The sequence below is a fragment of the Micropterus salmoides genome, unplaced genomic scaffold (genome assembly GCF_014851395.1).
Source record: "Micropterus salmoides isolate LMB-PRFRI ecotype aquatic unplaced genomic scaffold, ASM1485139v1 Ms_hic_scaffold_4, whole genome shotgun sequence".
Taxonomy (NCBI): Eukaryota; Metazoa; Chordata; class Actinopteri; order Centrarchiformes; family Centrarchidae; genus Micropterus; species Micropterus salmoides.
The window spans coordinates 39722603-39735083 of record NW_024043372.1 but is presented as its reverse complement, the minus strand read 5'-3'; the positions used below and the strand labels follow the sequence as shown (position 1 = coordinate 39735083).

Here is a 12481-nt window from a genome sequence, read left to right as displayed (position 1 = left end):
ACGTAAAGTTTGTTTCAGATGTGAGCATGTACACTGAACAATAATGTACCCAAACAATAAAATAAATTCCTTTTATATTTCCCTGCCTTGTTGTTTATGTGTACATACAGAGGAAGAATGTGAGAACAGCACACATTTCATCGTTACTGTGTGTTAGAGCATGGGAGAACAGTGGATACTTTTAATACAGCCCACACCCCTAATACTGTGTAACTATAACAAGTAGAGAACAGAAGAAAAAGATGTTCTTTCTTTACAACTGTCTGCATAGCTTATTCATATTGTAATGAATGAAAATAAATAGGCCTACTAGGCTCCTCTCTACTTTGACATTTAAGATTAGCTGTTTGATCCACCTTCATACACATGTGACATTACTGTACAACTTGAGAAAGGTGAGTTGTTTTCTGCTCCAGCCTGCCTAAAAGAAAAGCGTTTTTGGGATTAAATGGACTTTATTAGCTGCTGCAGTGCAGGATGAACTCAGAATAGACCCATTTCTCACCTTATTATTCTAAATCATGCAACGAAGAAGAAGAAATGCATAATAAATCCTGGGACAAAATCTGTCCACAGCATGTAGTCTGATGAACAAGACTTGTGTTATAGCTGACTTGGGCAGTGAAATGTTTTTTTTTAATTCATGTGGTCATAGTTGTCCACAACTCAAATCAGAATATAAGAAGAAATGTTTTATACCACCTCAAGAAGGCTTCCTATCAGAAAGGTAGGAAGGTATTTCAAATGTACAACTGCAGTACTTAAATCTAAGTAAAGTAATTTCCCTGACATTACTGTGTTACGCATGTAACAGGTTTTATACTTCCTGTGAGTATAATCCAATCAATCTTATTTTCATACTGTATATCCGTTGTGTAATTTGATAAATTGTGTTGTATGTGGTGCTCGGGTACTACTGAGACTTCATTGCCCTCTCAGAGAAGACTCTGACTGCAACATGCTTTTGTAAAGAGAGAAACGGACAGAAAAAGTCTCTAACTCTGCCTGTCAGCTCGCTCTGCTCCGTTAAAACTGAATTTACCATACAGAATTGAATACGAGTGCACTCCAGATTTAGCTGCAGCCAGCTGACCGTGTGCTTCTCCCTATACCGCAGTTCTGTGTCCATGCATGCAGCAAACTGAAAGCACTGTCTGTCGGAGCGTCTACGTGAAAAGAGAAGGAAGACATTGCTGGTAGTATTGTCTTCAGAGTTGTTAAACACCTCAGCGCACTGAAGGAAGCCATCTGACTGTGTGAGGGGCAAGATCGTTGATGTCTGCAGGCAGAGTAGGAGCTCTCCTGTCTGACTGGTCCACCAATAGCAGAGAAGATGACCCCTTGAGACACAGCCCCTCCTCATTTGCATAATGAGGCAGAAATGCATACAAAAATTTAAAAAACAGGCAGAAATAAATACCATGGGTGAAAATAAATAAGGTAAATAAATACAAAGGAAGAATAAAACAGACAAAAATATTAAAACACACACATAAATAAATACATTAAAAAAATTAGTAATAAATAAAGTTGAATAAACAATAAGGTAATTATAACAAAGGTGAATAAGTAAAGGCACTAATTAAAATATAACATTTATGTCTCCTTGTATAATTTAATTACTACCTACATTTATTTATTTACTTTATTTTTTTGTGTATTTAATTGGATGCTTATTTATTTATTGAGCATTTATTTATTTCTGTATTTATTTCTGACTGTGTCAGGATCGGTCCTCCATAACGGGGTGGGAGAGTTATCAAGCACGTAAAGTTTGGTTCAGATGTGAGCATGTACACTGAAGTTACAACAACTTCCTGTGTCATGGCGAAGACTTGATCTCTGACGCCACGCCACGGACACCCCATTGACGAAAACTCGCAAATAGCACAACTTTTCATCTTCAATGCCTTTAGAAGGCACAGCAAAATTTGAAGTCGGTCGGACTAAATCCCTAGGAGGAGTTCGTTAAAGTACGAAGTGTGTAAATCATCCAAAATTTGACGTAAAATTCAAAATGGCCGACTTCCTGTTGGGTTTAGGCATCGCTCCAAGAGACTTTTTTGTGCGTCTGGACAAGATACACGTACCACAGAAAATTCGTGCACGTAGGTGAAACGTGCGGCGGGGGCTGCTTCGTTAAAAGTCACTTCCTGTTGCCAGCAGGTGGCGCTATGACTGTCTGTGAATGTCAGCATGTACATGTGTTCAGGGCGGGACTCTCATCCTACATGTACAGTTTGGTCCAGATGTGAGCATGTACACTGAAGTTACGACAACTTCCGTGTCATGGCGAAGAGTTGATCTTTGACGCCACGCCACGGACACGCCCATTGACGAAAACTTGCAAATAGCACAACTTTTCATCTTCAATGCCTTTAGAAGGCACAGCACAAATTTGAGGTCGGTCGGACTAAATCCCTAGGAGGAGTTCGTTAAAGTACGAAGTGTGTAAATCATCCAAAATTTGACGTAAAATTCAAAATGGCCGACTTCCTGTTGATTTTAGGGCATCGCTCCAAGAGCTTTTTTGTGCGTCTGGACAAGATACACGTACCACAGAAAATTCGTGCACGTAGGTGAAACGTGCGGCGGGGGCTGCTTCGTTAAAAGTCACTTCCTGTTGCCAGCAGGTGGCGCTATGACTGTGGGTGAATGTCAGCATGTACATGTGTTCAGGGCGGGACTCTCATCCTACATGTACAGTTTGGTCCAGATGTGAGCATGTACACTGAAGTTACGACAACTTCCGTGTCATGGCGAAGAGTGATCTTTGACGCCACGCCACGGACACGCCCATTGACGAAAACTTGCAAATAGCACAACTTTTCATCTTCAATGCCTTTAGAAGGCACAGCACAAATTTGAGGTCGGTCGGACTAAATCCCTAGGAGGAGTTCGTTAAAGTACGAAGTGTGTAAATCATCCAAAATTTGACGTAAAATTCAAAATGGCCGACTTCCTGTTGGGTTTAGGCTATGGCTCCAAGAGACTTTTTTGTGCGTCTGGACAAGATACACGTACCACAGAAAATTCGTGCACGTAGGTGAAACGTGCGGCGGGGGCTGCTTCGTTAAAAGTCACTTCCTGTTGCCAGCAGGTGGCGCTATGACTGTGGGTGAATGTCAGCATGTACATGTGTTCAGGGCGGGACTCTCATCCTACATGTACAGTTTGGTCCAGATGTGAGCATGTACACTGAAGTTACGACAACTTCCGTGTCATGGCGAAGAGTTGATCTTTGACGCCACGCCACGGACACGCCCATTGACGAAAACTTGCAAATAGCACAACTTTTCATCTTCAATGCCTTTAGAAGGCACAGCACAAATTTGAGGTCGGTCGGACTAAATCCCTAGGAGGAGTTCGTTAAAGTACGAAGTGTGTAAATCATCCAAAATTTGACGTAAAATTCAAAATGGCCGACTTCCTGTTGGGTTTAGGCTATGGCTCCAAGAGACTTTTTTGTGCGTCTGGACAAGATACACGTACCACAGAAAATTCGTGCACGTAGGTGAAACGTGCGGCGGGGGCTGCTTCGTTAAAGTCACTTTCTGTTGCCAGCAGGTGGCGCTATGACTGTGGTGAATGTCGGCATGTACATGTGTTCAGGGCGGGACTCTCATCCTAGATGTACAGTTTGGTCCAGATGTGAGCATGTACACTGAAGTTACAACAACTTCCTGTTTCATGCGAATCATCGACGCCACGGACACGCCCATTGACGAAAACGCGCAAATAGCACAACTTTTCATCGTCAATGCCTTTAGAAGGCACAGCAGAAATTTGACGTCGATCCGACTAAATCCCTAGGAGGAGTTCGTTAAAGTACGAAGTGTGTAAATCATCCAAAAATGGCCGTAAAATTCAAAATGGCCGACTTCCTGTTGACTTTAGGCTATGGGTTCTTGAGGCTTTTTTGTGCGTCTTGATACGATACATGTCCCCAGAAAATTTCGTACATGTAGGTTGAACGTGAACGAGGGGCTAATTTTTCCAATTTTCTAGGTGGCGCTAGCGAGTCATTTTGCCACGCCCATGTGCGAAACTTGTAGAATACGAAATTTTTCACCGGTTCTGACATGTTTGCAAATTTTGGTGAGTTTTCGAGAATGTTTAGGCCATGTCAGTTGAGCCTACTTTGCAGAAAAAAAAAAAATAAAAATAATAATAATAATCCGAGCAAATTCAATAGGGACCTCGCACGGTCGTGCTCGGGCCCTAATTAAAGCTGCAAGCAGCGTTGGGCGGGCCCTCGCACTAGTAGCGCGTCCGCGCGTGAGCCGGCCGAGTTGCACATTCTGGAGCTCTGCCGGTGCGGCTGTGAATTTCCTACGCGGTTCCGACGCCGCATGAAGGTGCTATATGTCACTTCCTGTGTCCCCTACGTGGAGCTACATAGCACTTGCCGCTATGAATATAAATCGGTATTGGTGTGTAGATGTCTGCGGGGTGGGAGAGTTATCAAGCACGTAAAGTTTGTTTCAGATGTGAGCATGTACACTGAACAATAATGTACCCAAACAATAAAATAAATTCCTTTTATATTTCCCTGCCTTGTTGTTTATGTGTACATACAGAGGAAGAATGTGAGAACAGCACACATTTCATCGTTACTGTGTGTTAGAGCATGGGAGAACAGTGGATACTTTTAATACAGCCCACACCCCTAATACTGTGTAACTATAACAAGTAGAGAACAGAAGAAAAAGATGTTCTTTCTTTACAACTGTCTGCATAGCTTATTCATATTGTGTAATGAATGAAAATAAATAGGCCTACTAGGCTCCTCTCTACTTTGACATTTAAGATTAGCTTGTTTGATCCACCTTCATACACATGTGACATTACTGTACAACTTGAGAAAGGTGAGTTGTTTTCTGCTCCAGCCTGCCTAAAAGAAAAGCGTTTTGGGATTAAATGGACTTTATTAGCTGCTGCAGTGCAGGATGAACTCAGAATAGACCCATTTCTCACCTTATTATTCTAAACATGCAACGAAGAAGAAGAAATGCATAAGAAATCCTGGGACAAAATCTGTCCACAAATACTGTACAGCATGTAGTCTGATGATCAAGACTTGTGTTATAGCTGACTTGGGCAGTGAAATGTTTTTTTAATTCATGTGGTCATAGTTGTCCACAACTCAAATCAGAATATAAGAAGAAATGTTTTATACCACCTCAAGAAGGCTTCCTATCAGAAAGGTAGGAAGGTATTTCAAATGTACAACTGCAGTACTTAAATCTAAGTAAAGTAATTTCCCTGACATTTTTGTGTTACTTTACTTTTAATAGACCCATGTAAGAGGTTTTATACTTCCTGTGAGTATAATCCAATCAATCTTATTTTCATACTGTATATCCGTTGTGTAATTTGATAAATTGTGTTGTATGTCGTGCTCGCATCTCAGAGAAGACTCTGACTGCAACATGCGTCTTTGTAAAGAGAGAAACAGACAGAAAAAGTCTCTAACTCTGCCTGTCAGCTCGCTCTGCTCCGTTAAAACTGAATTTACCATACAGAATTGAATACGAGTGCACTCCAGATTTAGCTGCAGCCAGCTGACCGTGTGCTTCTCCCTATACCGCAGTTCTGTGTCCATGCATGCAGCAAACTGAAAGCACTGTCTGTCGGTGCTTCTACGTGAAAAGAGAAGGAAGACATTGCTGGTAGTATTGTCTTCAGAGTTGTTAAACACCTCAGCGCACTGAAGGAAGCCATCTGACTGTGTGAGGGGCAAGATCGTTGATGTCTGCAGGCAGAGTAGGAGCTCTCCTGTCTGACTGGTCCACCAATAGCAGAGAAGATGACCCCTTGAGACACAGCCCCTCCTCATTTGCATAATGAGGCAGAAATGCATACAAAAATTTAAGACAGGCAGAAATAAATACCATGGGTGAAAATAAATAAGGTAAATAAATACAAAGGAAGAATAAAACAGACAAAAATATTAAAACACACACATAAATAAATACATTAAAAAAATTAGCAATAAATAAAGTTGAATAAACAAATAATGTAATTATAACAAAGGTGAATAAGTAAAGGCACTAATTAAAATATATACATTTATGTCTCCTTGTATAATTTAATTACTACCTACATTTATTTATTTACTTTATTTTTTGTGTATTTAATTGGATGCTTATTTATTTATTGAGCATTTATTTATTTCTGTATTTATTTCTGACTGTGTCAGGATCGGTCCTCCATAGCGGGGTGGGAGAGTTATCAAGCACGTAAAGTTTGGTTCAGATGTGAGCATGTACACTGAGCGGGGCTGCTTCGTTAAAAGTCACTTCCTGTTGCCAGCAGGTGGTGCTATGACTGTCTGTGAATGTCAGCATGTACATGTGTTCAGGGCGGGACTCTCATCCTACATGTACAGTTTGGTCCAGATGTGAGCATGTACACTGAAGTTACGACAACTTCCGTGTCATGGCGAAGAGTTGATCTTTGACGCCACGCCACGGACACGCCATTGACGAAAACTTGCAAATAGCACAACTTTTCATCTTCAATGCCTTTAGAAGGCACAGCAGAAATTTGAGGTCGGTCGGACTAAATCCCTAGGAGGAGTTCGTTAAAGTACGAAGTGTGTAAATCATCCAAAATTTGACGTAAAATTCAAAATGGCCGACTTCCTGTTGATTTTAGGGCATCGCTCCAAGAGGCTTTTTTGTGCGTCTGGACAAGATACACGTACCACAGAAAATTCGTGCACGTAGGTGAAACGTGCGGCGGGGGCTGCTTCGTTAAAGGTCACTTTCTATTGCCAGCAGGTGGCGCTATGACTGTGGGTGAATGTCGGCATGTACATGTGTTCAGGGCGGGACTCTCATCCTAGATGTACAGTTTGGTCCAGATGTGAGCATGTACACTGAAGTTACAACAACTTCCTGTTTCATAGCGAATCATCGACGCCACGGACACGCCCATTGACGAAAACTCGCAAATAGCACAACTTTTCATCGTCAATGCCTTTAGAAGGCACAGCAGAAATTTGACGTCGATCCGACTAAATCCCTAGGAGGAGTTCGTTAAAGTACGAAGTGTGTAAATCATCCAAAAATGGCCATAAAATTCAAAATGGCCGACTTCCTGTTGACTTTAGGCTATGGGTTCTTGAGGCTTTTTTGTGCGTCTTGACATGATACATGTCCCCAGAAAATTTCGTAGATGTAGGTTGAACGTGAACGAGGGGCTAATTTTTTCCAATTTTCTAGGTGGCGCTAGCGAGTCATTTTGCAACGCCCATGTGCGAAACTTGTAGAATACGAAATTTTTCACCGGTTCTGACATGTTTGCAAATTTTGGTGAGTTTTCGAGTATGTTTAGGCCATGTCATTTGGGCCTACTTTGCAGAAAAAAGAAAAAAATAAAATAAAAAAAAATAAATAAAAAAATAATAATAATCCGAGCAAATTCAATAGGGACCTCGCACGGTCGTGCTCGGGCCCTAAAAATCCGAGCAAATTCAATAGGGACCTCGCACGGTCGTGCTCGGGCCCTAAAAAAAATTATCCGAGCAAATTCAATAGGGACCTCGCACGGTCGTGCTCGGGCCCTAAAAATATATAATCCGAGCAAATTCAATAGGGACCTCGCACGGTCGTGCTCGGGCCCTAAAAATCCGAGCAAATTCAATGGGGACCTCGCACGGTCGTGCTCGGGCCCTAATAATAATCCGAGCAAATTCAATAGGGACCTCGCACGGTCGTGCTCGGGCCCTAATAATAATCTTAGCAAATTCAATAGGGACCTCACACGGTCGTGCTCGGGCCCTAATAATCTGAGCAAATTCAATAGGGACCTCGCACAGTCGTGCTCGGGCCCTAATAATCTGAGCAAACTCAATAGGGACCTCGCACGGTCGTGCTCGGGCCCTAATAATCTTAGCAAATTCAATAGGGACCTCGCACGGTCGTGCTCGGGCCCTAATAACCGTAGCAAATTCAATAGGGACCTCGCACGGTCGTGCTCGGGCCCTAATAATCTTAGCAAATTCAATAGGGACCTCGCACGGTCGTGCTCGGGCCCTAAAAACTACAGGGGAGGAGGAAAAGAAGGTCAAACGCAACAACATTGTGATTCCATACGTGTCTGGAGTATCAGAGAAACTCAGGAGGATTTTCAACAAACATAAAATCCCTGTGTTTTTTAAACCCAAAAACACACTAAGACAGATGCTGGTACACCCCAAAGACCGCACACCCAAACACAAGAAAAGCAATCTAGTGTATGCGGTCCAATGCAGTGAGGAATGCACAGACCTGTATATTGGGGAGACTAAACAACCACTACACAAACGCATGGCTCAACACAGAAGGGCCAACTCCTCAGGTCAAGACTCTGCAGTCTACTTACATTTGAAGGACAGAGGACACTCGTTTGAGGACCACCAGGTGCACATTTTAGACAGAGAAGATGGATGGTTTGAAAGAGGTGTCAAGGAAGCCATCTACACCAGGGTTGAGAAGCCGTCATTGAACAGGGGAGGGGGTCTACGCCACCACTTATCCCCCACTTACAATGCTGTCCTTTCATCACTTCCCAGGAAACTCACCAAACGTAACCTATTGACCTCAGGTGAAGATACCAACGATGGTCGTTCAGTCTTGGCCACAGGTAGTCTTAACGACTGTAACGACTGTCGTCACAGCAACAAGGAACACTAACGAACCAGCGGTATCGATGACCCGGGATAACGACCCCACTGAGGTTAAATAGCTGAGTTTCCCTGCCAGTCAGTCAGAACTGAAGAAGTCCTTTGGATGAGGGACGAAACGTCTTCCAGTATCTTCAGCCAAGTCCAGTTGCCCTTGATTTTAACCTTCGTTGGATAACTATGACCTGGATGACTGAGAATCTTCATAGACATAATCTTAGCAAATTCAATAGGGACCTCACACAGTCGTGCTCGGGCCCTAATAAATATATATATATATATATATACAGTGAGGAAAATAAGTATTTGAACACCCTGCTATTTTGCAAGTTCTCCCACTTAGAAATCATGGAGGGGTCTGAAATTGTCATCGTAGGTGCATGTCCACTGTGAGAGACATAATCTAAAAAAATAATCCAGAAATCACAATGTATGATTTTTTAACTATTTATTTGTATGATACAGCTGCAAATAGGTATTTGAACACCTGTCTATCAGCTAGAATTCTGACTCTCAAAGACCTGTTAGTCTGCCTTCAAAATGTCCACCTCCACTCCATTTATTATCCTGAATTAGATGCACCTGTTTGAGGTCGTTAGCTGCATAAAGACACCTGTCCACCCCATACAATCAATAAGAATCCAACTACAAACATGGCCAAGACCAAAGAGCTGTCCAAAGACACTAGAGACAAAATTGTACACCTCCACAAGGCTGGAAAGGGCTACGGGGAAATTGCCAAGCAGCTTGGTGAAAAAAGGTCCACTGTTGGAGCAATCATTAGAAAATGGAAGAAGCTAAACATGACTGTCAATCTCCCTCGGACTGGGGCTCCATGCAAGATCTCACCTCGTGGGGTCTCAATGATCCTAACAAAGGTGAGAAATCAGCCCAGAACTACACGGGAGGAGCTGGTCAATGACCTGAAAAGAGCTGGGACCACCGTTTCCAAGGTTACTGTTGGTAATACACTAAGACGTCATGGTTTGAAATCACGCATGGCACGGAAGGTTCCCCTGCTTAAACCAGCACATGTCAAGGCCCGTCTTCAGTTTGCCAATGACCATTTGGATGATCCAGAGGAGTCATGGGAGAAAGTCATGTGGTCAGATGAGACCAAAATAGAACTTTTTGGTCATAATTCCACTAACCGTGTTTGGAGGAAGAAGAATGATGAGTACCATCCCAAGAACACCATCCCTACTGTGAAGTATGGGGGTGGTAGCATCATGCTTTGGGGGTGTTTTTCTGCACATGGGACAGGGCGACTGCATTGTATTAAGGAGAGGATGACCGGGGCCATGTATTGCGAGATTTTGGGGAACAACCTCCTTCCCTCAGTTAGAGCATTGAAGATGGGTCGAGGCCGGGTCTTCCAACATGACAATGACCCAAAGCACACAGCCAGGATACCCAAGGAGTGGCTCTGTAAGAAGCATATCAAGGTTCTGGCGTGGCCTAGCCAGTCTCCAGACCTAAACCCAATAGAGAATCTTTGGAGGGAGCTCAAACTCCGTGTTTCTCAGCAAACCTGGTGAAAAACTACAGGAAACGTTTGACCTCTGTAATTGCAAACAAAGGCTACTGTACCAAATATTAACATTGATTTTCTCAGGTGTTCAAATACTTATTTGCAGCTGTATCATACAAATAAATAGTTAAAAAATCACACATTGTGATTTCTGGATTTTTTTTTTAGATTATGTCTCTCACAGTGGACATGCACCTACGATGACAATTTCAGACCCCTCCATGATTTCTAAGTGGGAGAACTTGCAAAATAGCAGGGTGTTCAAATACTTATTTTCCTCACTGTGTGTATGTGTGTGTGTGTGTGTGTGTGTGTGTGTGTGTGTGTATATATATATATATATATATAATCTTAGCAAATTCAATAGGAACCTCACACGGTCGTGCTCGGGCCCTAATAATCTCTTCAGTTACAATAGGGACCTTGCACGGTTCGTGCTCGGGCCCTAATAATCCCTACAGTTTCAATAGGGACCTCGCATGTTTCATGCTCGGGCCCTAACTAGTGCAATATGAGTTGTTACAATTAGTCACCCCTTGGCTGAATAAGGTTATGTAATGTAATATACTATGCCAATAGCTTCAGTGACTATTCATCCTGTTCTGTTTTTGCATCTAAAGGCTGCTTGAAATATAGTATTGGCGTGAAAGCAGTGAGGATAAGGAGTTGGGCTCTATTTCTGATTTTTCCTCGTCCCAGTGATCAGCACATCTGGGTGATGTAAGTTTAATGTGCGTTAGTATGTTGGATGTTTCTATTCACATAACGTTACCCTGCAACAGTGGCACAACGCTGACACACAGACACGGTCCTCGTCTTATACACAACTGTCTCTCAGTTGCTGTTGTAATGTTAACTGACCTGTAACCTGCATGCAGGTCTTCCAGCTCAGCTGTTTCTTTAGCGCTCGCCATAGTGTGACTGACTCGCACACTGATCCACTTGTTGTGCTAACCTCAGCGCCACTGCTCTTAGCCAACTTGTCTGTATCTCTGGCCTTCTGTACTTCAGACGCTTGCCCATTCTGAGGCGATGAGCTAACATTAGCTTGTTAGTAGCACATCAGAGACGTTTTGTTTTCTGCTTGTGCACCACAAACACTCCACAGTCCAGAGTGTAAAGCTAAACACTGACATAATGTAACCAGTGCTGATGTGTAACAGCCAAGTCACACCAAACGCAGTAAATTGTAAAGTCACACAAAAAATATTTTTTCATGACATTACGGCATTTATTTAATCCTACAAAAGGACAAGAAAACATTTAAGACCTGTTTTAATGAATGAATGCCAGTGTAAGGTCTTTATAAGTGACTTACAGTACAGCAGCACTATCAGTGTCCTGGTATCCCATAACCACTGAACTGTAATCTGAAGCTAAGTGCAAAAAACAACACAGAAGACTTGCAAAAAGGGACAGGGTTGATCTACCTGTTGATGTCCTCCTGGGAGGCCATGCATCGCCTCTGGTTGACCCACTGCTGCAGCTGGGCCATGGAGCTCTTCCTCTGGGCCACCCTCTCTGGAGCAGTCCTGGGCACAAAGCCCCTCCTCATCACCACGTTCTCCTGCTGCTCCCTGGGGTTCTGAGATGGGCCGGCACTCCCCTCTGGGTGTCCCTGAAGGGCACGATGGGTACTGTGGCTCCTGGATGGAGGGGGTTTGCTATTGCTGTTGTGCGGCATGGTACTGCGAGGTCCATAGTTGTCCCAACCATTTGGATGGTGATTAGGGTGGAAGGCGTGGTCAGGGCTAGGTCCCCCCCCTTCATCTTCACCTTCTCCTCGTCTTCCGTCATTCTTTTTTCCCTCCTGAGTGCAGGGGGGGGGGTGGGGCGGGGGTGTCTCAAGGCTGTCGACCCCGTTGATCTTAGGGTAGGGGGGCAGGTTACTGTCAGTTTCACTCTGTGGATCCTGTTCTGTTTGTGGGTCGGGTGCCTTGGTCACCATGGTGTGGGTGACAGCAGCTGTGGTGTCTGATTTTGTTCTGTGAAGGTTGAAGGAAAAAGAATGCATGAGAAGAGACAGACAGCTTTGATTTGTTTCAGAAATATTACAGAGTCAGTGAATTTAAACTCTCAGCACCAAGCCAAGTAACTGAGTCTGTCACCAACACATGGATCAAACCCATAACAGTCATTTGGTGTTTTTAGGAATGAAGAGTTTTGTACATTTCTCCTTTAAACTTACTTGCCAACAAACAAAATGATCCATTATTGCTTTTTATCTCTGGTGTGGTTTGTGTTCACACTGACTTACAGAGACAAGAGGCAAATGACTG

The 12481-nt window shown here is 43.2% G+C and overlaps 1 protein-coding gene across 6 annotated transcripts in view; it reads right to left on the bottom strand.

Moving 5' to 3' along the window:
* Positions 1–12481, bottom strand: part of plekha6 (pleckstrin homology domain containing, family A member 6) — a 110485-nt gene that overhangs the window by 49811 nt on the left and 48193 nt on the right. For all 6 annotated transcript variants that reach the window (XM_038697635.1, XM_038697632.1, XM_038697634.1 and 3 more), the window contains one exon: positions 11633–12187. In XM_038697635.1, the coding sequence (XP_038553563.1) occupies positions 11633–12187 (555 nt within the window). The remainder of the gene's footprint in view (positions 1–11632; positions 12188–12481) is intronic.